General features: G+C 55.1%; 6 protein-coding genes across 6 annotated transcripts; 4 read left to right on the top strand and 2 right to left on the bottom strand.

Annotated features, from left to right (window-relative positions):
- Positions 1–2,403: 2,403 nt before the first annotated feature.
- Positions 2,404–4,014, top strand: BDP81DRAFT_458607 (arginase; the record flags this gene model as incomplete). Its single annotated transcript, XM_060593432.1, has 4 exons — positions 2,404–2,536; positions 2,688–2,810; positions 2,944–3,273; positions 3,416–4,014. 4 exons carry the CDS (start codon positions 2,404–2,406, stop codon positions 4,012–4,014), a joined length of 1,185 nt encoding a protein of 394 aa, XP_060449100.1.
- Positions 4,015–5,180: 1,166 nt separating this feature from the next.
- On the top strand, positions 5,181–7,577 carry BDP81DRAFT_368322 (asparaginyl-tRNA synthetase). Its single transcript, XM_060586556.1, has 2 exons — positions 5,181–7,055; positions 7,127–7,577. The coding sequence occupies exons 1-2, from the start codon at positions 5,431–5,433 to the stop codon at positions 7,251–7,253; spliced, it is 1,752 nt and encodes a 583-aa protein (XP_060449099.1). The 5' UTR covers positions 5,181–5,430; the 3' UTR covers positions 7,254–7,577.
- Positions 7,578–11,509: 3,932 nt separating this feature from the next.
- On the bottom strand, positions 11,510–12,263 carry BDP81DRAFT_164214 (uncharacterized protein). Its single transcript, XM_060582079.1, has one exon. The coding sequence runs from the start codon at positions 12,148–12,150 to the stop codon at positions 11,608–11,610; it is 543 nt and encodes a 180-aa protein (XP_060449098.1). The 5' UTR covers positions 12,151–12,263; the 3' UTR covers positions 11,510–11,607.
- A 3,264-nt stretch (positions 12,264–15,527) lies between these two features.
- Positions 15,528–17,930, top strand: BDP81DRAFT_446790 (RNA recognition domain-containing protein; the record flags this gene model as incomplete). The annotated part of the gene is made up of 1 exon (XM_060592104.1): positions 15,528–17,930. One exon carries the CDS (start codon positions 15,528–15,530, stop codon positions 17,928–17,930), a length of 2,403 nt encoding a protein of 800 aa, XP_060449097.1.
- A 1,184-nt stretch (positions 17,931–19,114) lies between these two features.
- BDP81DRAFT_368317 (uncharacterized protein) lies at positions 19,115–20,770 on the bottom strand (the record flags this gene model as incomplete). The annotated part of the gene is made up of 2 exons (XM_060586555.1): positions 20,683–20,770; positions 19,115–20,619 (listed from the first exon to the last, which is right to left on the bottom strand). Exons 1-2 carry the CDS (start codon positions 20,759–20,761, stop codon positions 19,115–19,117), a joined length of 1,584 nt encoding a protein of 527 aa, XP_060449096.1. The 5' UTR covers positions 20,762–20,770.
- Positions 20,771–21,157: 387 nt separating this feature from the next.
- BDP81DRAFT_311913 (RNA polymerase Rpb6) lies at positions 21,158–21,901 on the top strand (the record flags this gene model as incomplete). The annotated part of the gene is made up of 4 exons (XM_060583762.1): positions 21,158–21,192; positions 21,254–21,523; positions 21,626–21,745; positions 21,865–21,901. 4 exons carry the CDS (start codon positions 21,158–21,160, stop codon positions 21,899–21,901), a joined length of 462 nt encoding a protein of 153 aa, XP_060449095.1.
- Positions 21,902–22,845: the final 944 nt, after the last annotated feature.

Raw genomic sequence — 22,845 nt, 5'->3', positions numbered from 1 at the left:
GTTTGGCGATTGGAGTGCACTTTAAATCGATGGTCTTTTTTTTCTTCGCACTGAACCCCCAAAGTGTCTGTACGCGACCCCCTTCCACAACCATAGCCCGCGCGGAGCGAGCACCGATCAACTGGAGGGCATGGCCTCGTGGGGATCATCACCCACTGACTATTGATGTTTAACATGCGTGGGCGGAACAGAGCCTCCAACATCGGATCGACAAGGCGAGTCATTCCCGCTTGCTGCCCGCCTCGGTACACGCCATCCGTTCACTCACATCTTTTTTATCTTCAGCACGTTGCGGGGCATAGATGGCATGTTGGAAGCGGCAAGTAATGGACGGTGGGCAGTAGCTTTTGTTCGAAAAGCATGCTCAATTATGGGCTAGTTGAGCTGCCCTACGTTCGTTCCGTCTGCCCAGGACTTTCCCAGGTAGGATGCCTGGACGTTGCCAATCTTATCGTTGGAACGTTCTTTCGAGTCCAGCTGCGCCCTCTTTTAAACTCTACTTGACTTTTTTTCTTTTTCATTGCGGCGGCGGCGCGATGGCTACCTAGCGCAAAGACCACCAACGACCCCTCACCTGCCTGAGAGCGTGTGTCCGCCCGACCCCTTTGGGCAACAGTGGTGGAAAGGGTCTGGGGGATGACTACAGTTGGTAGTAGGGAGGGGGAAGGGTATGGGGGAGGAACTGCATAAAAGAATGACGTCGCAGCCTCGGCGCGCCGTCGTCCATCCGATCGAATCGGTCATCAATGCGAGACAGATGCTGTTAAGGAACTTAAAAATGGTGCCGTTCTGTTCCCCAACGGCCCAACGGGTTTTCACAACGCTCACGTCCGGGGACTCCCGGGCCTCTTTCTCCTGTGCCTCTTTTTCTATGAAGACAGACGGAGCGAACAGTTACATTGCGACATTGGTGGAGAGAGCGAGAAAGAGAGACGGAGAGACAGAGGCAGAGACAGAGGCAGGAGGAGGCGTTTCCTGTCTTACCCGCCTCCGAAGCCACACACACCCCCATTCATCCATTTCCTTCCAAGTTTCTGCGTACCAGCACCAGCAGCGTGCCAGCGTATCAGACGTTACCTAGCAGTGCTAGCACGCCTAGGTAGCAGTTTGCCGCAACCGTGACGGAGGCTATGTTCGAGACGCGTTGCGAACGCTACGAGGGCGTTCATGGGGTTTCCCTGGGGAACCTGGGGGGGGACTTGGGTGGGATGGAAAGGGCGAAGGACGTTTAAGTAAGTAGACCAGGGGGGAGGGGGGCTCTAAGAGGAATAATGGAAGATGCGGGTTGTGGTTCAGGATTCGAGAGATCTGGGGAGTTGTTGCTTGGGGGAGAGTCGCTTTTGTATATAGGTTCTATGAGCGTACGGCTCAGGGACCTCTGTAGCTCGCAGCCCGCAGAGCCCCCCCTTCGTCCACGGACTACAAATTGGGACGCTGACGATGATGGATAAACGGCACCCCAATATCGCACTTTTGCGATTGGACGTTTTTTCTCAGTGTGTCCACCTCACATCAGCGTGCCATCTTAACGGGGAACTCCACTTTCCGGGAGGAGATCGAATACTGTATAGTTACATATCCGGGACTCACTTGCTCCACGGCGCCGGCGGCCATGCGAACCCCGCATTGCCCGCCATACAAACCCCCTCCTACGGTCTACCCTACTGCCAGCATCCTGGAGAGAGCCGGCGCGCCGCATCCAAGCATTGCCTTTAGTCTAATGCATTCGTTGACAATTTATTTCCTTACATAGTACTCAGTCTACCGGCATCGGCGGGGTCTTCACTCTTCGGACGATTGATACCGTTATCGACAGCTTTTGAACCCCACATCCTACCGCGTCCCCCCCCTCTAACTATTCCCCTCCCCGCCGGACGTTCTCCGCTGGAATCGAATACAATGCCTAGTATTAGTGACAGTTCCGGGCGCTGATACCATGCCCACCATGTAATTGTACGTAAAGTAAGCTCATAACCTGGGGAGGGAAAACATGGCATGTGTATTACCATTGGCCAATTATGAGTGCACAATGGGCGGATCGTTGTAACTAGAAGATCCCCCCCCGAATACACGTGGAGCGAGTGTCGGTCTAGCCTTTTGGATTTCGACAACCACAAGGGCGTCGCGCACGTCAAGCCCGCGCCGGCCCGGTCGAGGTGTGTCCCCGTTCTTGACGCTTCCGGTCCCCGATATACCTTGGGCCCGGTTTCCTTCTAATTTAGACTTATCCCTACCTTTTCCGATAGACTCTCTCTGCAATTTGAGATTCCTTATTCTTTTGCTCCCCTGTCACACCCGACAGCCCTCTTCACGAAACATTTGGCTTTGTGACTCACAACGAGTCCGTACAGGAACATCACAAGAAGACCTTGAAACGGAACAGACACACAACAACATACCGTCATGAAGTTGACGTCTCTGCTGCTGGGCTGCTCGTCGGCCCTGCTGGCCGCCGCGTGCGGCAACCACGGCGACGACAAGGAGTGGACCAAGGCTGAGCTGGATGAGTTGGAAGCGAAATGGGGTTTCGAGGTAAGTCGGATGTCGACGCAGTTGTTGACTTGCTTGATGATGGTGATGAGATGAGAAACGGGGCTAACTGATCACTGTTCAGTGGGGTTAGTAAAAGCCACTAGAGAGCGAATGGGTGCGTGACGAGACGTTTGGGGGCTCACGAGACGTTTTAGGATTCACGGGCATCGGCTCTTTCGCTCATCTCAAGCATGTAAAGTGCCTGACGACGCCGTCCGAGTTGTACGATATCGCCATCATCGGCGCGCCGTTTGATACGGCTGTTAGTTATAGGCCAGGTGAGCAGGAAACCACCCACCTTTCTTTCATCCCGCAACGGCACATTTCACACCGCACAACCACTCCGACTCTATCCACGGGCTCCTTCTTTTCAATATTCAAGGATATTGTCCATACTGACAAGTCCCACAGGCGCCCGCTTCGGCCCCCGCGCCATCCGCCAGGCCTCGAGCAGACAGACGTCCTTCCGCGGCTTCAACCCGCGCGCGAGCATCAACCCGTACGCCAACTGGGCCACGATCCTCGACTGCGGTGACATACCCGTCACGCCCATGGACAACGTCGTCGCCGTGGAGCAGATGTCGGCCGCCTTCAAGGAGCTCGGGCAGCGGAGGCCCGTGTCGAGCTCGCTGAGCAGGCCGAAGCTCATCACCCTCGGCGGCGACCACAGTCTCGCGCTTCCCGCGCTGAGGGCGCTGAGGGAGGCGTACGGGGCGCCGTTGAGAGTGTTGCATTTTGATGGTGAGTTTTTATGTGTCTCCTTTCTGGGGAGGTCTGGGTTTGTGTCGTGAGGGAAGTGGCAAAAGTGAGGGAGGGAGTGGAAGAATGGGATCACGGATGCTTGAGACGGCGTAACTTGGCTGACACATATCGCGAAATACAGCTCACTTGGACACCTGGCACCCGGCAAAGTACCCCTCCTACTGGACCGCAACGCAATTCAACCACGGCTCCATGTTCTGGATGGCCGGCAACGAAGGCCTCCTCTCCAACGCCTCGAGCCAGCCCTCGGTCCACGCAGGCCTTCGCACCCGCCTCTCCGGCACCGACTTTGCCGACCACGAAGACGACACGGCGCAGAACTGGGTACGCATCGCCGCCGACGACATTGACGAGATTGGCACGGCGGGCATCGTTAAGTCCATCATGGAGACGCTGGGCACCGAGGACCCGGTGTACCTGTCCATCGACATTGACGTGCTGGACCCGGCGTTCGCGCCCGGGACGGGCACGCCTGAGCCCGGTGGCTGGACGACGCGCGAGCTGATTCGGATTCTGAGAGGGATCGAGGGGTTGAACCTTGTTGGTGCTGATGTTGTGGAGGTGAGCCCTGCGTATCAGAATGCTGGGGAGGAGACTGCGTTGGCGGCGGCGCAGGTTGTGTATGAGGTTCTGAGCTCGATGGTGAAGAAGGGTCTTGAGGGGATGGGGAAGGAGGGTAAGGCTGCCGCTGCTGTTGTTGATGAGAAGGATGAGTTGTAAAGTTGGGTTGGTTCGGATGGGATGAAGCCTGGCATTTGATGAAAGGAGGTTCGCTCGATGGTAAGATGCAGAATGCATGCCTCCGCGAGCCAGGAGGAGAAGTGGGATGACAGAAGGGATTGACGGAATCTGGTATGTTCACCGTAACGGCGTGGGCGAAGCGAAGCTCGAAGTTGGATGTTATGGACTCAAGATGGCAGGTGATCACAACCTCCATCAATCGCTGGGTATCTCAGGGCGATTTGTCACGTAAAACATCTTCACACGAAGAACGATGAGAATGAGAAAATGAAATGGATAAAAGTCATTGGCTATGAACATAATGAGATGGCATCAGCTACGACCCTCCAGAGACTACTCGTCTGCGAAGAGCATTCTCAAGCTTCATAACATCTTTCCCTTTTCCCGAACTTCTCTCATAGCCCCAGTAGGTAGGTAATGACCCTCAACGTACAACATTTGCGTGTAATCCGGGTCTTGCCTACGGAGAAGTAATGTACCACGTAGAAGGACAGCTTTTATCCTACGGAGTACACCCTCTGCCCTTGATCCAAACAAAAAGGTTGTTCAGTTTCCCAGCATCCTCACCGCCAACCCAAGGTAAGTACGCAAACCGCCTCACCGTCGCTTTGTCATGCCCGTCATTAGACGCTCGAGTCAAGGGGGCCCAGCAGACATAGATACGGATACGCACCCGCCTATATTCGGAACCCAACCCTCAGCAAATGCTAAACGGGCGGGCTCATAATTAAGAGAAAGAGGGCCCCCGTAAGGTAAGGCCCGAGCTCCCTTATCTCTGAGCAATTACAACGCTCAATTGATTTTTGGAAAGGTAACCACGCAACGTCTTTTGAACAGCACTCGGTGCCCCTCCACCACCGGGCGCCGGGCGGTGACCTTAGGGAGCAACGGTATCAAGGGGGTCGAGGTATATTGCACTGTAACAAACCCCAGACACTGGAAGCCAACAGAGGTGACTCACACAGCTTCGAGCAGCACGTCAGGTCAGGTACGGATAGTCTGTGTTAAATAAAAAAGGTTTCATCATTTGACTGAGCCCAATTGTAATACTTTCTCTCTTCTGTAATACCAATTCCTGGTTATTTTCCCTGTTCCAATTGTTCCTGGCTTTCCAGTTGCAAGTGACTCACGCAGCACAGTCACACAAAAAAAAAAAAGATACCCAACGCTGTAGTGTACATCAGACCAGGTCACCATCTCCCTCCCGCCTGCATTTTCCGGGACCCCTCCTCCCCTCCCTCCCACCAACTCAATCCGAATAATTTACCCCGCCATCCAGAAACCGTCCCAAAAATTTCCCAAAACCTCGACTGTACACAAAAAACCAGCTTTGAGAGTCAACAGTCGACGGACGCAACTCTACTCATCCTCTAGAAACTCAACCGACCACAAACCATGGCCGCCCCTCAGGAGTTGGCCGAGCGTCCCAAGACGGAGGACAAGGTCTACGTCGACACCGACGCCGGCGCCGACGAGCCCTCGACCCAGGGCACCGAGTCCTCCCCCTTCAAGTCCCTCGCCGCCGCCTACATCGCCAACAACGAGAACTTCACCTCGCGCCAGTTTCTCACCCGCGCCTCCAAGACGGGCGACGACGAGGCCGCCCGCCTCGAGTGGAAGGAGCCCGCAAAGAGCGCCGTGAAAAAGGCCCAGTCCGCCCTCGACGCCCACCGCAAGAAGCTCGTCAAGCAGGCCCAGATCGAGGCCAAGGAGGAGGAGCAGAAGAAGGCCCGCCAGCAGGCCCTCGAGGCCGCCAAGCAGATCGTCATCAAGGAGGATGAGTCCCTGCCCGCCGCGAAGCGCATCACCATCGCCGACAAGACCGTCGTGCTGGGCGAGGGCGATAAGAAGGGCGACCGCGTCAAGATTGCCGGCCGCATCCACAGGCTGCGCGCCCAGAAGCAGGCCACCTTCATCACCCTCGTCGACGGCTACGGACACCTGCAGTGCGTGCTCCAGGCCGGCGACCTCACAAAGACGTACGACGCCCTCACCTTTGCTCAGGGAACCTCCCTCTGGGTCTACGGTGAGCTGAAGAAGGTCCCCGAGGGACAGACGGCCCCGGATAACCGTGAACTCCACGTCGACTACTACAAGGTCATTGGCACTTCGCCCTCGGACGAGGATGCCATCACCAACAAGGTCTCGCTGCTGCAGAACCAGTGGGACTCCCAGATGCTGGACAGCCGCCACTTGGTTCTCCGCGGCGACAACGCGTCCGCCATCATGAAGATCCGCGCCGCCGTCGAGTGGGCCTTCACCAAGACCTACAAGGACCTCAAGATGACAAAGGTCTCTCCCCCAGCTCTGGTCCAGACCCAGGTCGAGGGCGGTTCCACACTTTTCTCCGTTCCCTACTACGACGAGGCTGCCTACCTCACCCAGTCCTCCCAGCTGTACCTCGAGACCGTCCTCCCCAGCTTGGGCAGCGTCTACTGCATCGAAAAGTCCTTCCGCGCCGAGCGCAGCTTGACCCGTAGACACTTGTCCGAGTACACCCACGTCGAGGCGGAGCTCGACTTCATCGAGTTCCCTGATCTGCTTGCCCATCTCGAGGAGGTCATGTGCCGCGTCATCGACAACGTCCTCGCCGATGAGGAGATCGCCGCATACGTCAAGGAGCTTAACCCCGACTTCAAGAAGCCCGTCCGCCCCTTCTTGCGCATGAAGTACACTGACGCCATTGACTGGCTCAACGCCCAAGACCCCCCCATCCTCAACGAGGACGGCGAGACCCACAAGTTTGGCGACGACATTGCTGAGGCCGCCGAGCGCAGGATGACCGACATCATCAACAAGCCCATCTTCCTCACCCACTTCCCCACCGAGATCAAGGCCTTCTACATGAAGAAGGACCCCAACGACCCGCGCGTCACCGAGAGCGTCGACTGCCTGATGCCCGGCGTCGGAGAGATTGTTGGTGGATCGATGAGAATGGAGGGCTACGATGAGCTCCTCGCCGCCTACGACAGAGAGGGAATTCCGTCAAAGGACTACTACTGGTACACTGACCAGAGAAAGTGAGTTTTGAACCCTCTTGAAGCTGTTTGATAACCCAAATTGGAGGAAAATGCTGACAACACTTCTTCAGGTACGGCACCTCTCCCCACGGCGGCTACGGTCTCGGCCTCGAGCGTTTCCTGGCCTGGTTGGCCAACCAGCACACCGTCCGTACGACATGCTTGTACCCCCGCTACATGGGACGCTGCAAGCCTTAGAGGATTGGCCAGAGTGTAAGGTTCGATGTTGAAGAAGAAAGATAGAGAGACACGGGAGAGAGAAAGAGGAGTGCGACAGGGGAAGAAAAATACAACCCGGCGTGCTTTGAAAAGCGTTGCGGCAGAGGCATGAGCGAGATCACTCAGGATTTCGACGGGGGCTTTGCAATGGTTTTTTGACAGCGATTTGCTGCAAAGGGTACCAAGAGACGGTGTCGGTGGGCTAGATAGGAGTTTACGGAATATCACAACCAATCTCCATCGGAGCGCTCAACTCCAGTGAGAAAGACAGCAAAACGATTTGAGCTATCAAACACAAGTGACTCAAGAGGAAAGAGTGTGCGATGAGATGTTTTGCAGCCTTCCAATGGGGGAGACATCCACCTCGGCTGTGTTGCTTTGCGTTTATTCTCGGCCGGTCAACGGACGGTCCAGTCACCAGCAAATCGCGTCTTCTGGCCGACGACGACAGCATAACCCTTCTCCTAGGGATCCATGCCCTCCACGAGATGGGAGGATGAAAAGAAGCTGTCAAAGTCGAAGCCAAAGTCGTGAGACAGAGTGTTTGGGCCGAACCTAACACGAACTGCCGGTAGGAGTGTCAGAGACAAACCCCCCCTCGTCCCTCTCCCCCTCCCTGCACCCAACGTCGACGTGTAAGAGTCTTGAATCGTTGCCAGACCGAGGCCCGGCTCCGAACGGGATGGTGCGCCGCAATGGTCGAGGACTGGGTGGGCTCCATGATCCGTGTTCGTCAAACGTGCGCGCCTCGAGTCCGAACATGGTCAAAGCGCTTTGCAGCTCATGCTTGCTCGGCCGATCTTGCGTTTGAAGCCACCCACATCAGACCTCCTTCTAGAAGATCTCAATGCAATCCCATCTCAAAAGGAATGTGGGCGGCGACGAGTGGTACAGGCTGTCTTCTGTATTCAGATCATGTCTGTGCAGATAGGGGCGTGCTGAGAGCTGAGCGTTGACCGTGAAGAGAGGTGTAAGTGGCCCAATCGGACACCTCAATCATCTTGCGCATCTCCCTACTCACCTGTCCTACATCAGAGGTCCTAGAGCTTGAATATCCAAGAAGACTTCTTTACCTTTCTGGAACGTCTGACGCCCAAGTATCGAACCCGTCCGACAAGCGAGTTAACCTCAAGCGGCGGCTCAACCGTCGTACATGGAAAATTGGAAACATCAATATATCGTTGCATCCGCAGACGAATACGGCAGATCGCGTACGCATTGACGTCTCTGGCGATCGCCCCGAGGTATGTAGTGTATGTGTTCAGTTCAGGTGATGGCCAGCAACATTAACAGCAAATGAAGGAATCGAAATGTGGACACCGACTGGAGAACCGTGGTTCAAGGAGATACTGGCTGAACAATAGCCCAGTCAGTTCTTGTAAACAATAGGCAAACAGGCGCTTTTGGTTGAAACTCTGGCCCAACTTGGGGTTGTCAGTATTGGTTGGTTGCGTAGACATGACTAGTTGGTCGAGAAAGGAGGCCTATAGCGTAGCATTCAGAGAGGCTAATTGCGAAGCTTAAAACTCAGGCATTGCAGACACCGCAGCAGCCACTGCTGCTGACGGAGAGCTTCTTGGGCGTATCCCGGACCATGGCACCAATCAGCTCGACGCTGCTGAATATTGAATAATGATGCTGCGATCGGCGCCCATACTCTTGACTCGAGGACAGTTTTGAATCATGCCCCGTTCTAACGTTCCAAAGACGAGGCGCGTATCCGTAGACAGTAATGTCTTTTCGGAATAATGTAGATCAGGGAATCGTTGACGGCCCACAGGACACAGGTGAGATGGACAGTTGCGTGGTCTGTCGATGATCCGATGTCAGAATTAAATGGACCAGGAATGACTTGATGCAAGGCGGATCTAACACGGCGCTGCGGATCCTACTTGCAGCTGGCTGCCGGCTCAAACTTCCATCTAGGGGTCAGACCGTTGTACTCGGGTTTCTGGACCGGCGGCAATGAGCTGCCTTGGTGCCATGCAGTACTTCGTACGGATACACATCGCGGCTATGTACATAGTAAGGCAGAGCACTGAGCGGCAGACCTTTCTTACTTCTTTCGTCTTTCCTTGCTTCAAGGGCGGTCCAATGAACGAGGCGTGGAACGTAAGCCTGTGTTTGGAAAGGGCGAGGCAACATCGATAAAAGTTGTGTATGTACCGCCGACAGAGTTTATTGAAGATTGCGACGATTCAGACGGAAAGTAGAATTATGGTTCGGGCTGATCCCGAGGGCGAGGTTTTGCAGCCGTGACGATTTGGACTCCGTAGGCGAGGTAGGTCAAAGATAAAACGCATCATTGACGGTGAGCTCGGAAGTTCTTCGAACGGTCAGAGATGGCGATCGTGTGCCGTTGTCGCCAGCCAAAATATGTGGTGCTCGACTGCCCCATGGCAATGCTTGGTGCCAAGCAGTTTCGAGGTTTGTATCCGTATCGCGTATTCAAACTTGACTTTGCCTGTTGTTTCTCTCATTGCTAGCCTAGGCCAGGTTGGCCTCGGATTCCGGATACAATCGAGAAGTTAAGCCACAAGAGACAGGCCCAGGCTGGTTGACAAGTTTGAAGGCTCCTTGCAGCCGCGTTTCATCCGAATAGCTGGAGATGTGGAGGCTAGGGGTTTCGATATTTGAACACGGATGCAGCAACCACAACTGCAAGGAGTAAAAGCGGCTGCCAGGTCGAAGAAGGAGGCTATTCCGACGACAAAGCCGCTGGCGATCCGTATTCATGTGCCACGTTGTATCACATTAGAAGTGTCCGTTCAGAGTATCCGTACGGATCAGAGCCGATGAATGGTGTTCCTTGCATAGTGCAAAGCCACTAGCTACCACTTGTGCAAGGTACAGCGAAAAGTGTCCGTAGTTGGAGGCTCTACTTTAGTCTGCGAAACCTGTCGTACCGTGGGGAAGCAGGCCCTGCGTGTGATTAGTAGACTGTATCCATAGTGTATCCGTAAAGCAAAGCTAGGTCTGGCACATCATCGACGATATTTGACAATATGTAATGTGGAGTCGGATAATGCTATGCGAGCCTCGTCAGGAATGGAGAACCGAAAGCGTGATGGGCAAGGCGAAAGTCCAAGAGTGTGGTGGATGAGATGCAGCTGATGCAATTTCAATTCTTCATCGGAGTCGATGCAAGACAGAGCCTATGGGGGGCGGCTTGGGCGAGGGGGACGCATCCAATATGGGGAATCCGAACGAGCGAAAAAACGAACGACAGCTGGACAGCATGCCGCGCAGCCGGATGCCTCCCACTCCAGGAAGTCGCATACCTTACTGTTAGATGTGCGTCTTGTATCCGTACCTTTTGTCCATATACAGAATGCAGGGCGTCGTATCAGCTGAAGAGCACCATTGTCGGTAAATCTGGAGGCAACTGTCTGAGGCCGTGATGGATGATTTACTATCCGTACCTGCCCTCTGTTAATTCGGAGAGTCTTAGAGGGCTAGAGAGTACAGAACGCCACCTTTCTGTGGCATTATTGTAGCATTGGGGTACGAAGCCTGCCGAGCCAGCAGCAGAGTGCAAAACGGCGAGGCTAAGAATACATGCTCGCGCTGCGTAAGGAGGTAGTCATGTAGTGTGCAGGTACCTCCTGGCCACGACCCCAGCAACGGAACGCAAAAAAAGGGGTGGAGCAACGTGAGCCAGTCTGCCAGATGTTCTGAATAGCGAATAGTGAACTCTGGCTGCTGCTGCTGCTGCTGGTGGCAAAGGCGGCTGTCAGTTCCATGATCCATCGGCTTGGGGTGGAGAGAGAGAGAGAGCAAGATGAACCACCCTTGGAGGCTTGGAGGATGGATCGGGGAGGCTGTTCAGAAGAGGACAGACCAAGCCAGAAGAGGTGGTGCCTTCCCCTGGCTATGCTTGTCGGCCAGGTGGAGGCAAGGGGAAAGGTAGGGATGGGAGGCTGGAAGGGGCCAGGTTGAGGGGGACAGGAAGGTCCATGTTCCAGGGGGCCACCCGCACGGAGCGAGGAGCTTCACGGCAATGTACCATTAAAGTACCGTATCAAAGTGCCATGTCGGGTGCGGCGCGGTGTCTTCGGTTAGGCCAGGGGAAAGAGAGTACCTCGCCATGTAGTATGAGCAGGGGTCGGGAATCTGCGCAAAGAAAGGGCCCCCCCATATGGTTGGAATGCAATATCCGCATCTTGGCTGTGCAATAGCACAAAATCTCCGTCCAGATCGGAAGCTCACGGTATTGTTCCAGGACAGTACGAGGTCCGGATACAAATGGCAACATTCGAATGAGATCAGCTCTGTTTTTAGAGCAAGGTTTGGTGGAATGCCCGTTTGTTTGCCCAGGTTCCAAACCAAGAGACTACGGCCAGAGCTCAAGCCAGCGTGACTCTGCTCCAGGCCAGTGTTCAGTTCGACTGTTTAACGGAGACAACTCACAAGGCTCTGGTTGCGGCTTGCCTCCGACTCCGAGCATCGAAAATGGGGGACCAAACCGAGGGGCAATCCGAAGGAAGGGGGACCAAAAAGGGGACCAAACAGGGGGGGGATGAAAGCTATTCATGTGGATAATAAGCAAGACTAAGAAATCGAGGCGTCGTATGGCTGGTGACAACGGACGGGTGGGCGGAGAACGGGTGTATGGAGATGTATTCGGACTGGCGGTTGGCTGGTCTGTTGGGAACAAGTGTTGATGGTCAGATGGAAAAGGTGGTTGATTATCCGTATGATGCGAATATCCATTGCTGTCCCATCGTTTGGCAGCGTTCGCAATATCAACTTGACCAGCCAAGACGAGACTGGCACGGTAGCTCGTACCAGTCATAGCTGAGCCGATACAACTCTGTCTTGTCTTGCTCCAAGAGTGTGAACCAGCGAGCGAGCGAGGGAGTAGGAGCGTGAGCATGTTTCGTTCGTTGGTTCCCTTGAGCCTTGGCCGTCACCAAGCGGTATCGTAGGACCTAATGGTACTGTGCAAAGGCTAAGGTAGGTGGTAGCCCCCGTGCTTCCGTCCATGATTCGACAAGTTGGACCGGCGGCATTGGCGTACGCCAAAATACCACGGTGACGGTCGATGCTCAAGTCTCGTGGTTGTGGCTGGCCCTACCCGCCGCACCTGGTTAAAATTAACGGCGGCTGCAGCTACCGAAGTCTGGCAACTCTCGATTCTCGACTAGTATCAAGTTCATCGAGACAATTCAGGCACAGGCAGGCTGGTAGGTACCTACGGATACAGAGTCAGACATTGGAGTTGGTGAGAATGATTTGGTCCACCTGAGAGCCTCCGTTCCTACCATAGTTTACCTTGTACTAAGGCATCCGTAAAGATAGTTTTCGAGGTGTTGCTTGCTGCAGCAGTCTACAACGTAGAGTTGCATAGACCCCTATCAGGATGAAGGTGGCATGTTACCCGTCGTGCCTGTCTTGCCTCTTGACGGCTGTTAGCCTCAGTTTGATGGTTGCCGCCCTGAAGATCAGAGGGGAGGGAAATGGGGCGAGCTGCGGCTATTCTGACTTCTCCAGAGTCCAGGAACGACTTGCTTGCCATTGCTTGCCTGCCTTATGCAATGTACATGCCATGTACGGATGTACCTTGCCAGAGGCTCTATTAATTGTGCAGATCGGCCTGATCAGCCAGGAACATGCTGTTAGCGGCACGTACCGACAACCCGCGATGAGTTCGTTTACTGAGCCGGTCCCATCTTGTCCTCCCCGTGCGGCATGCGGCGGGCTCGCGTCGACCGGTTGCTGCCAAAGCCGCAAGAACTCGCACTGGACAGTGGACACTTCACTGCAAGCTCATCCTCGTCCCCCACTGTCAGTGTTGCGAGGTCAGGAGCGCCAGGTACGGTACGGAGTATGGTCATGGAGTATCTGTACCACCAGAAGGTACTTTGAGCTAAGATGACTCGTCTTATTGGCCCCCGTATCGCAGCATGTGCCCCCCCTTTTGCTCTTTCCCCCCTAAAATGCAACCGTGCATAACGCCCAGAAGGGGCCATCACGCCGTTAAAAGTATCTTTGATGTACAATCTCTAGAGCGAAGTACACGAGAGAAGAAGGGGGCCGTCTTATGCACCTGGGGAAGGGCCCGTTGGCGTGGGAAATGTCACTTGGCAGATGCTCTGTATTGCCCTGGAAATGAAAGACAGACCATAGACAGAAGACGGGAGGTCCGGCAAGCCGTTCATCAATTAATTACCTAGGCACCTCACTAGGTATACAGACGCAGGTATACGCCAAAGGGACGTCAGTTGTCCAGGGCGAAGATACCACAGACCGACAGTGTCAGGTTCCTGTCATGGGGGAATTCGTGATGGAGGGCGGATGGACCAGATGCTGCTCAGAGCCAAAGCCGAGCCAACGAAAGAGCACCGCAAGAGAGGAAGGAGAAGACGCAAGCAGTGCAGAGCCAAGTCATCGATGTTGTACCAGCAGAGCCGTGCAGTGGGTGAATGGCAGAGAAAGGAAGCAAAGGTACATGGCGACATGGGACGTTTAATCATAGCACACTTCACAAAACACTGAGCACCTTTACCCTCTGGGTGCCCTGCGCAACTCTCCTCTTTCATCTTGTTTCCTTCTCTTTGGTCCACGGCCAGTCTCTTCGACAACGGCCTTGGCCATTGATGGTCAGGGTGAAAGATTTAGGGCTAATGCTATTAGTCAGCTTTTCACTTCCCCTGCCATTCAACTCCCATCTCTTGCAACTGTCAGCTGCCATTAGGTCTTCTGGACACTCGGAGCAGAGAACAGCACCATCACCAGCACCAGCTGGAAAGACGGCAGAAGCAGACCGAGACAAGAGACTGTCCTTGTCCTTGTCCATGATCCAACCCATCCCCCCGGGCTCTTAGTTCTTAGTCTCTGGCATCTCTGGCCTCTGATCTCTCTCTCCCCTCTGGTGACTGGTGGGCTCTCGTACTGTGGGTTCTCCTGCCGTAATCCCTGGCCCGTCTCATTAAACTTAGCGCAGCCAATTCTACTTTCGACCTTTTTGGGTAATCTACCGCCTACACGAACCCCCCGTCCACTCTCTCCTGGTCTCCCACAGTCCACCACTCGCCCTCCTGCTACCCTTACCTCTCCTTCCGTACCTCACATACGGAGTAGGTACCTCACGTACCTTACGCTGTACCTTACCTACTCCTCCTCACTCCGCTTTCCCGCCTTTGCTCACCTCTTTTTTTTTTTTTTCTTCTTCTCCTTCCATCCCTTCCACCTTGCGCGTGTGTGCGTGCTCCTCTCTCTCACTCTCTCACTCTCGCTTCCTTGAGCTTTTCTATCCTTCTTTCTTCTCTCCTTCTACTGGCTCTTCCCTGCTCCTATTCTTGTTACCTAACCTTACTTGTCTCCCTCCTATTCCTTCCTCTACCCTTGGACTTCTACCCCCCCTAACCTAACCTCACCTCTTTCTCCTCTTCACCCTCCCGTCTCCGTTACCTATACCTCCTTCCTACATCCTCTCCCTTCCTCTTCACCTCCTCTCTGACCGCCTTCATCCTTATTCTTACAACTTCTATTCTTCACCCTTTCGGCTATTTCGCTCGTCGCCGCCGTCGACTCACTGGCCTATGCGATCGTTACCGATACTGTCGTGTTGATCGACACTTCACCTTGGCTCCTACATTCGTTGCCCGTATATCCTTCGTCCATAATTATTTGACCTTCACCCGGTCTGCATGCAAGGAGTGATCAGTCTCAGCACCGATCTCAATACCGATCCGATCCGAATCCTCGACGCTCGCTGACCAACTGCAAACTGTTGCTTCGACCTACTTGCTATACGACTTGCTTCAGGCCAACATTGCTCCGACCCCGACAAAACTTACTCGGAATACTTTGCACCACATTGCTTTCTACGGCAACAACGGAGATATCTAGGCTTCTAGTCGCAACCTAACGCATTTGCCTCGATCTTACCGCCTGATTAGGTTTTGTTGCTTCGATCCATATAATTCATCAACTTCGACTTTGGCACCAGGCACCCTTTCGCCACAAACCTCACCAAACGGCCCGTTGATAGCTTGGTTTAACCAAGCTAGCACCACCAGTCTCGCTCCACCTTTGTCTTGGACTCTGACATCGCTGGCTTGCCCCTTGGACGGATTTTGAGACCTACCCAATCACACGTTGAACACTACGGTATTCCTCGGATATCGTAGCATTCCAACGCGCCAATCTTCGATTCTTCGTGCCTGCTCAGGGCACGTCTAATCTTTCAAAACGGCGATTTTATCTCAAATCGGTCGGGACAGCCTTGTCCCTCCGCATCTACTCGGGATGCAGGAAATTCAAGGACCCGTCGGCCAAGGCGGCCCCAGTGCTCCTGGGAACCGCTTCGGCCACGCTTCCAAGCCTTCCAACAGCGAAACTGGCTTCTCTCACGGAGCTTTCACTTCCAACATCTCTGGCTTCGCTGACAGACACCCTCGTCGTGGAAACATTCCCACCATCAACACTCAGCCCCTGAACCACCTCCAGCATCAGCACCAGCACCAGCAGGCGCCCCCTTCCGCCGCCGACATGGCCACTCCTGGCACCGCTTTCGACATGCAGTTCACGCCTCTTCTTCCCTCCCAGCTGTTGCTCGGAAGCCCCTTCCAGCCTGGAACCCCGGCGGCCTTCGCTAGCCCTCAGTTCCAGAACCTGCAGAGCTTCCAGCAAGCTCAGCACCAGAGCCAGCAGCAGCAGCAGCAGCAGCACAATGGTCTGCAGAGCCCTGTTCAGCAGAACATGTCTCCTCAGCAATACCAGGCCATGGTTTCTCCTTCGACCTACGGTGCCCCCCAGTTCTTCCAGCCTCAGTCTCCGACCGGTGGTAGCTTCAACAACATGCAGATTCCCATGCAGCCCAGCTCCCCCGTTTCAATGGGCCCGGGTATGGTTACTGGCACCAGCCGCACCGTCTACCTTGGCAACATTCCCCCTGACACCTCTGCCGAGGAGATTCTGGGTCACGTTCGTAGCGGACAAATCGAGTCCGTCCGTCTTCTGCCCGATAAGAACTGCGCCTTCATCTCCTTCCTCGACGCTAGCTCCGCAACCCACTTCCACTCTGATGCCATCTTGAAAAAGCTCTGCATCAAGGGCCAGGACATTAAGGTCGGCTGGGGCAAGCCTTCGCAGGTTCCTACCTCTGTGGCTCTGGCTGTTCAGCAGTCGGGTGCTTCCCGTAACGTTTACCTAGGTAACCTGCCGGAGGATATTGCCGAGGAGGAGCTTCGCGAGGACCTTGGAAAGTTCGGTGCTATCGACACGGTCAAGATTGTTCGTGAGAAGAGCATTGCCTTCATTCACTTCTTGTCCATTGCCAATGCGATCAAGGCTGTTTCCCAGCTTCCTCAAGAGCCGAAGTGGCAGGCCCCTCGTCGCGTTTACTACGGCAAGGACCGATGCGCCTACGTTTCCAAGACGCAGCAGCAGAACGCTGCTCAATACCTGGGAATTGCGCCTGGCTATGCGCACATGCTTACTGGCGCAGACCGCGACGTGATCTCCAATGCGCTGGCTCAGCAATCTGTTGCCGCAGCTGCCGTTGCAACGACCGCTGGTGGCATCAACAACCTCGGAAACCGCACCATCTACCTGGGCAACATCCACCCCGAGACAACCATTGAGGAGATTTGCAACGTTGTGCGCGGAGGTCTTCTCCACCACATCCGTTACATCCCTGATAAGCACATCTGCTTCGTCACGTTCATCGACCCCACGGCCGCCGCGTCTTTCTACGCTTTGAGCAACCTCCAGGGTTTGATGATTCACAACCGCAGGCTCAAGATTGGATGGGGCAAGCACTCTGGTGCTTTGCCGCCTGCCATCGCCCTCGCTGTCAGTGGAGGAGCTTCGCGCAACGTCTACATTGGTAATCTCGATGAGACCTGGACCGAGGAGCGATTGAGACAGGACTTCTCCGAATTCGGCGAGATCGAGCTGGTCAACACCCTGAGAGAGAAGAGCTGCGCATTTGTCAACTTTACCAACATTGCCAACGCTATCAAGGCTATTGAGGCGATCCGCAGCAAGGACGAGTACAAGAAGTTCAAGGTCAACTTCGGCAAGGATCGCTGTGGAAACGCTCCCCGCCAGCTCCAGCAACAGGCGCAGTCTCCTCGCACCGATGGCGTTTCGTCACCGCCGCCTAACGGTTCCCAGAACTCTGGTTCTCCCACCAACGGCAACACCCCCCAGCAGTCAGCGACGATGTTCGGTTCAAACAACCATCCCCTTACGATGTACCTGAACCACGTTTCCCAGCAAGCGCAGCACCAACAACACCAGCAGCACCAGCAACTTGCTGTTCAGCAACAGGCCTTGTTTGGCACGGCCCAGTCATCACCTAGCGAGCTGTCCATCGACATGCAATCCCAGGGTCCCATCTCTGGCCACCAACAGTCGGCCAGCATCTCGAACGGCTACCCTCAGAGTGCCTCTGGTCCCGGACCCACTACCATCGGTGGTCTTCTGGCTCCTGGCAACGGTCGTGGCCAGCACAACCGCGCCGTCAGCTTGCCTGCCCTGAACCCTGGGTTTGAGAACGGCGGCGTCCCTTCTGGCCACGACGGTGAGCAGCAGCAGCGTCGTGGACACCAATACCAGGCTAGCTTCGGCGGCATGGGCGCTGGCTACGGTCTTGCCATTCAAGGTGGTCTGAACGGCTGGGTCGAAGAGGAGGTTGCCAACTAGAAGTACCCAACCTTTCTCATAGCGTCCTTCCCAGCGCTCTTCTCACCCCCTGCACATGATGCAAAGTAACATAGCGTAAAGATTGGTTAATTGTTGTAATTGCATCTCACGTCTTCTCACTTCATCCTTGATTCTTGATTCTATTTTCATTTTTTTGTCTCTTCTCATCTATAATTTCATCGCCGGTTTGGCAAAGTGGTCAGGGGATGTTTTCTCGATCCCAGAGCTCGGGGGAGACTTACCGCACAAAATTTTGGCACCACCTCTTTCATGCATATGATTGTGGTCGAACATAGCAGCAGATACCAGATTATGATCTGCCTGGAACACGGCAGTCACGATCTGTCGCCAATGTGGAATGGAAATGAGAGGGGGCTGGCTCAGGTCTGGGGAGGGAGACATAGGATATAGCAGAAGGAGGCAATGCTGGCTTCATGGGCTAGCATCAATCACTCGTATGTCTATTAGAGCGTATTTCAGGAAAAGCATGGTTTCCCTGGACAAATGCAAGCGAATCCTTATTTGCAAATCTTCGTTCTCACCCTCTTACGTGACTGTGTATATCAATGCTCAAGTAAGTAGACGGACAGCGCACTGGCATCATCGTCTTTTAGTTTTGGTCTATGCTAGTTCCGATTTCTTATTGTACTAGATACTGGTCAAGACAGCAGATTATGAGTACGACTTTCGATCCTCTACGGTAAAGATGTTTAAGCATGCAGCAACTCAATGTTAGGGTTTCATCGTAAAACCAAGCTCTTCTGATTTGGTGTACCATTCCCTGGCAATCAGTGTGCTATTCTGCTTGCGAGATATTCCTTCCACAGGCCCCCCTCCCCTTCCTCATGACGGCATTTAGATTGCTACTATTGATGCCTCTCTCGCAAAGACGAGAACGACGAAAGGGGAAACGGCTGGATTAACAAAGTATTTTTGATATCTTCTGAGCGCCAGTAGCTAAGCACCTCCTTCATTTTCGTCCTTTATAGTATATACAGTATTCATCAAGTAAAAAGCAACAAACTTTTGGTGAACCCCCCCATCATCTTGTCTAATCGGCTTTTTTTTGTCGTGGCACACCGTTTTCCGTGGCCGGGTATCTAATACTGTCGTCGAAATCATGTTGCAAGTTGTTGGCTTGTCTTGTTATCTGGGTTTTTTGGTTCATCCCCCGCCCCCCCTTTTTAGGCGATACTTCCCAACGCCGGATCGACAAATTGGGAAAAGTCCTCGTCAATGAGCGCGCGCATGGCTGCTTCTTCCTCCTGCCACGTCTGAGGCGGCGTTCCAAAGTCGTCGGCGGCACCGATCCAGAAGTCGTCGTTTGGACCGCCCGGGTCGCCGCCGACAAAGTCTGTGACGCCGGGGATGATGCCGTATAAGGGCAGCTCCGGCATCTCGCGGTCGCCGTCAAAGGGCGCGAGGTCGGCTTCGCCACCGTTGGGGTTGCCTGCCGCGAAGCTGGCGAGGGCTGCGTCGATGTCCATCTGCGGGTCACCTTCGCCGCCGCCGCCGCCGCCGGCCCCCACAGGTGGAGGGTGGTCCTCGAGATGGACTTGGAGGTCATGGTGGCGGATGAAGCGGGCGCCGCAGCCGGGAATCGTGCAGAGGATCGTGCGCTTGGTGCCGGCGAGATCGTCAATGATGTTGGGGGGCTTCTGGTTCGGCACCGGACGTTCCAGGCCCAGGTGGACGTAGCGGATGTGGTCCTCGAGGTTGGCCTTGGTGACGAACCCTCCGCCGCAGCCTTGGTCGTTGGACCAGGTCTCCAGGTCTGGGGAGCCCGCGACGTCGACCTCGCCGCAGACGAAGCGGAATCCTTCGTGCGCGGTGCGGATGTGGACGGTGAGGTTGTGCTTCTTGGTGAACTTCTTGTCGCAGCCCTCCCACGTGCAGGCGACCGTCTTGCGGGCGTCGACGGGGATGCCCGAGTGGCGCATCTCGACGTGCCTCTCCAGTTCCCACTGCCCGGTGCATTTGTACTCGCAGAAGATGCAGTTGAGGTGTTCCTTGCGGATATGTGCTTGGAGCAGTGAGATGGACGTGAATCCAATCTTGCTCTCGCCGTCGCCGCCGCCGCATTCTTCGCACCAGAATTGCGGCTCGCTGTGGTCGCGCTTGGTATGGTTCCGCAGCGCCCCCTGGGAGTCGAAGCCGGCGCCGCAGCTGGGTGCCGTGCATGGGTATGCGTGCGTGCCCAGGTGTTCCGATCGGATGTGTCGCTGGAGGGTGTTGTGCTTGCGGAAGCTCTGGGCGCAGGGTGGGAAGTCGCGGCACCGGAAGCGCTCCTGGCCGGCGTGGACGTCCTGGTGACGGCGCAATCTCGTTGCCGTCAGGAACGACTTGCCGCAGTCTTCGTGGGTGCAGATGTAGGCCCGCTCCTGGGTGTGGGAGCCCTTGACGTGCTGGCGGAGGTGCTTCTCCTCGCGGTAGTCTTTGTCGCAGCCGGGGTAGGTGCACTTGAAAGGCCGGTCGTCCGTGTGGGAACGAAGGTGGGCGGCCAGGCGGGCGGGCCGGTTGAACGTCTTGTCGCAGTCCGGGTAGGTGCACGGGATGGTCTTGAGATCTGAGGGGAATTTGCGGGATCGAGTTGTGAGTGAGGTCTGGCCTGTCATGACAGACTCGACCTCGGCGTCGGCGGTCGAGCCGGAGTTGCTGGCGGTATCATCGTAGTCGTCGTCGCTGGCAGCTTTTTCCCCCCATCGTGTTAGCCAAATCGCACCAGTGTGTAGTCGAAAGCGGGTTCACCAACCGGTGTCTTCCAGCGCCGCTACCTTGGATCTTTTCGGATCCGAGGAGGCGGAAGCCTCTTGGACCTTCCGTTTCGTCATGACGAGCGATTGAGAACGAGCATTGCCTGCCTTGCCTTGGCGATGAGAAGGGAGGTCGATTTGCCAAAGTTTTCGATAGCCGGTGAACTTATTTCCTGGCAGAATTGGCGGATTCCCGGGCGGTCTGGCGAAATTTTGTGCGCTGCACCAGCCACGGGACGAGGGGCCGGGGTCGACTCGGTCCGGATAAGCCTTTTCCTTGTGCTGATAAGACTAGTGCGGACCCACCCAGGAACTCTGTCCATCGCAGCAGCCTCGTCAATAATTTTTCACGGCTGGATCCAGCAGACGCTCCGCTTGCGACAACCTAACAACACGCGACGAACGTAGGAACCAAGACGTATCAGCGAATCACACCACTCCGGAAGTCATCAACCCATCAATTGAGACCTCAAGATGTCTGACTTTGGCGATGACGATGTTGGTGGAGGGTAAGAATACATGCACTTGCTTGTCATCCAGGCTGCGGCGCGACTGCTAACGGCGATTCAGCGACGAGACCATGTACGAGGACGAGGCCGCCGACTACTGGGACCCCGAGGTTCCTGCGGACGACGAGGAAGTCGGAAGGGCAGAGGGTGACGAGGAGGACGCGGACAATGTTGTTGCATCGGGCGACCCCTCTGCGGCAGCGAACGCGGGCAAGGGCAACGAGAAGTCGCACCGCGACAAGAAGATTCCTGATGACCAGCGCACGACGACTCCCTACATGACAAAGTACGAGCGCGCCCGTATCCTGGGCACCCGCGCCCTGCAGATCAGGTTCGTCAAACCGCAATCCCACCAAAAGCAGATACCCCGCGATGAAATTCGCGATGAAATTCGCGATGCACGAGGACAAAACAAGCTAATGCATGGGATCAGTATGAATGCGCCGGTGTTGGTGGACTTGGAAGGAGAGACGGATCCTCTGCAAATCGCGATCAAGGAGCTCCGGGAGAAGAAGATCCCTCTCATCGTGCGCCGCTACATGCCCGACGGATAGTAAGTGCCGGACGACAACCTCCCCCCCCCCCCCCCCCCCCCGGACTATGCACGCAAGCTTCGTGGGCTTTCTGCATCGTTATCTCGAACCATGCCCGGCTGACCTTGCGCGCCAATAGCTACGAGGACTGGACCTGCGAGGAGCTTCTCCAGTGAGGGGACCACTGACTTATTCTCACCAAACTTTTCGGGGGACAAAGAGAGACGCGCGACTAGATGCAAGGCACTTTATACCCATCTCCTACCGTCGTTGCCTCAAGAGTAGTCAGATGCCCGAGCAGAGTTTCCTACCATGGATCTCGTTACCAGCTCGCTTCGCCGTTGAGCCAGACGCTCGCAGGGAAGCTTGAGAAGAGACGTTCCATCCAAAAACCGTTATAAAAAGAAGACACACCAAAGGGGTTAGTGTGCTGTACTTTAATTTTGCATTGAGCGTGGCGTTTTCTGGGAAAGAAATTGGAATTTTCAGACATCAAAGAACCGTCTCTATTGTGAGAAAGACTTCAAATCCTAGTTCTCGTATTCTCGTCACTTTCTTTTTTTTTTCCGTTGTCTCTTTTCCGGGCTCAAAAGAGCGGACTGCAGTGATTCATCACAGGATTACGTGGTCCTGCTCAGATCCTCGCTTCGAGTGGCAGCCTGCGGTGTAATCAGTGGGAGAGTGGGAGACGAGCCGGTATGCACCTTCCCAACAACGAGAAGCGTCCCTACCAAACCCCCCGCCGGAAAATAAGCGAGGTGTCCGGCTTGGCGAGTCAGCGAACCGATCGTCGCTTCCTTCCCGGCCGCGAGCCTCCCGCCTTCCGGAGCGCGACGGGCCACGGACCTCGGCGCCGTGGAGCCGTGGAGCTGTCCCCCTTATCGATGATGATCGGCAGAACGTCAACGTAAACAACAACGTTTTTGTTTTCCTACCTACTTTACACAGCCCCGTTCACCCCAGGTCCCACCTTTCGTTAGATATCTCACAACTTAACTTACAAGGTTGTTTCTGTGTTCCTTACCTCTCCACCGCCCCCATTTACCTCCTTCCTTCTTTCAACTAAGGCTTGCCGGGGGGCATGAAGAAGGTTATGGGCGAAGACTTGGGCTGCACCTGA

Source organism: Colletotrichum phormii (assembly GCF_030913505.1).
Source record: "Colletotrichum phormii strain CBS 102054 chromosome Unknown BDP81scaffold_4, whole genome shotgun sequence".
NCBI classification, from domain to species: Eukaryota; Fungi; Ascomycota; class Sordariomycetes; order Glomerellales; family Glomerellaceae; genus Colletotrichum; species Colletotrichum phormii.
This window is presented reverse-complemented; position numbering and strand designations above follow the sequence as displayed.

Excerpts from the sequence above, each read along its gene's own strand:
- BDP81DRAFT_368322 (XM_060586556.1), top strand. The coding sequence starts at position 5,431 with ATGGCCGCCCCTCAGGAGTTGGCCGAGCGTCCCAAGACGGAGGACAAG. Across the intron at positions 7,056-7,126 it reads TGGTACACTGACCAGAGAAA|GTACGGCACCTCTCCCCACG; the intron begins GTGAGTTTTGAA and ends ACACTTCTTCAG.
- BDP81DRAFT_164214 (XM_060582079.1), bottom strand. The coding sequence starts at position 12,150 with ATGCTCACGCTCCTACTCCCTCGCTCGCTCGCTGGTTCACACTCTTGG.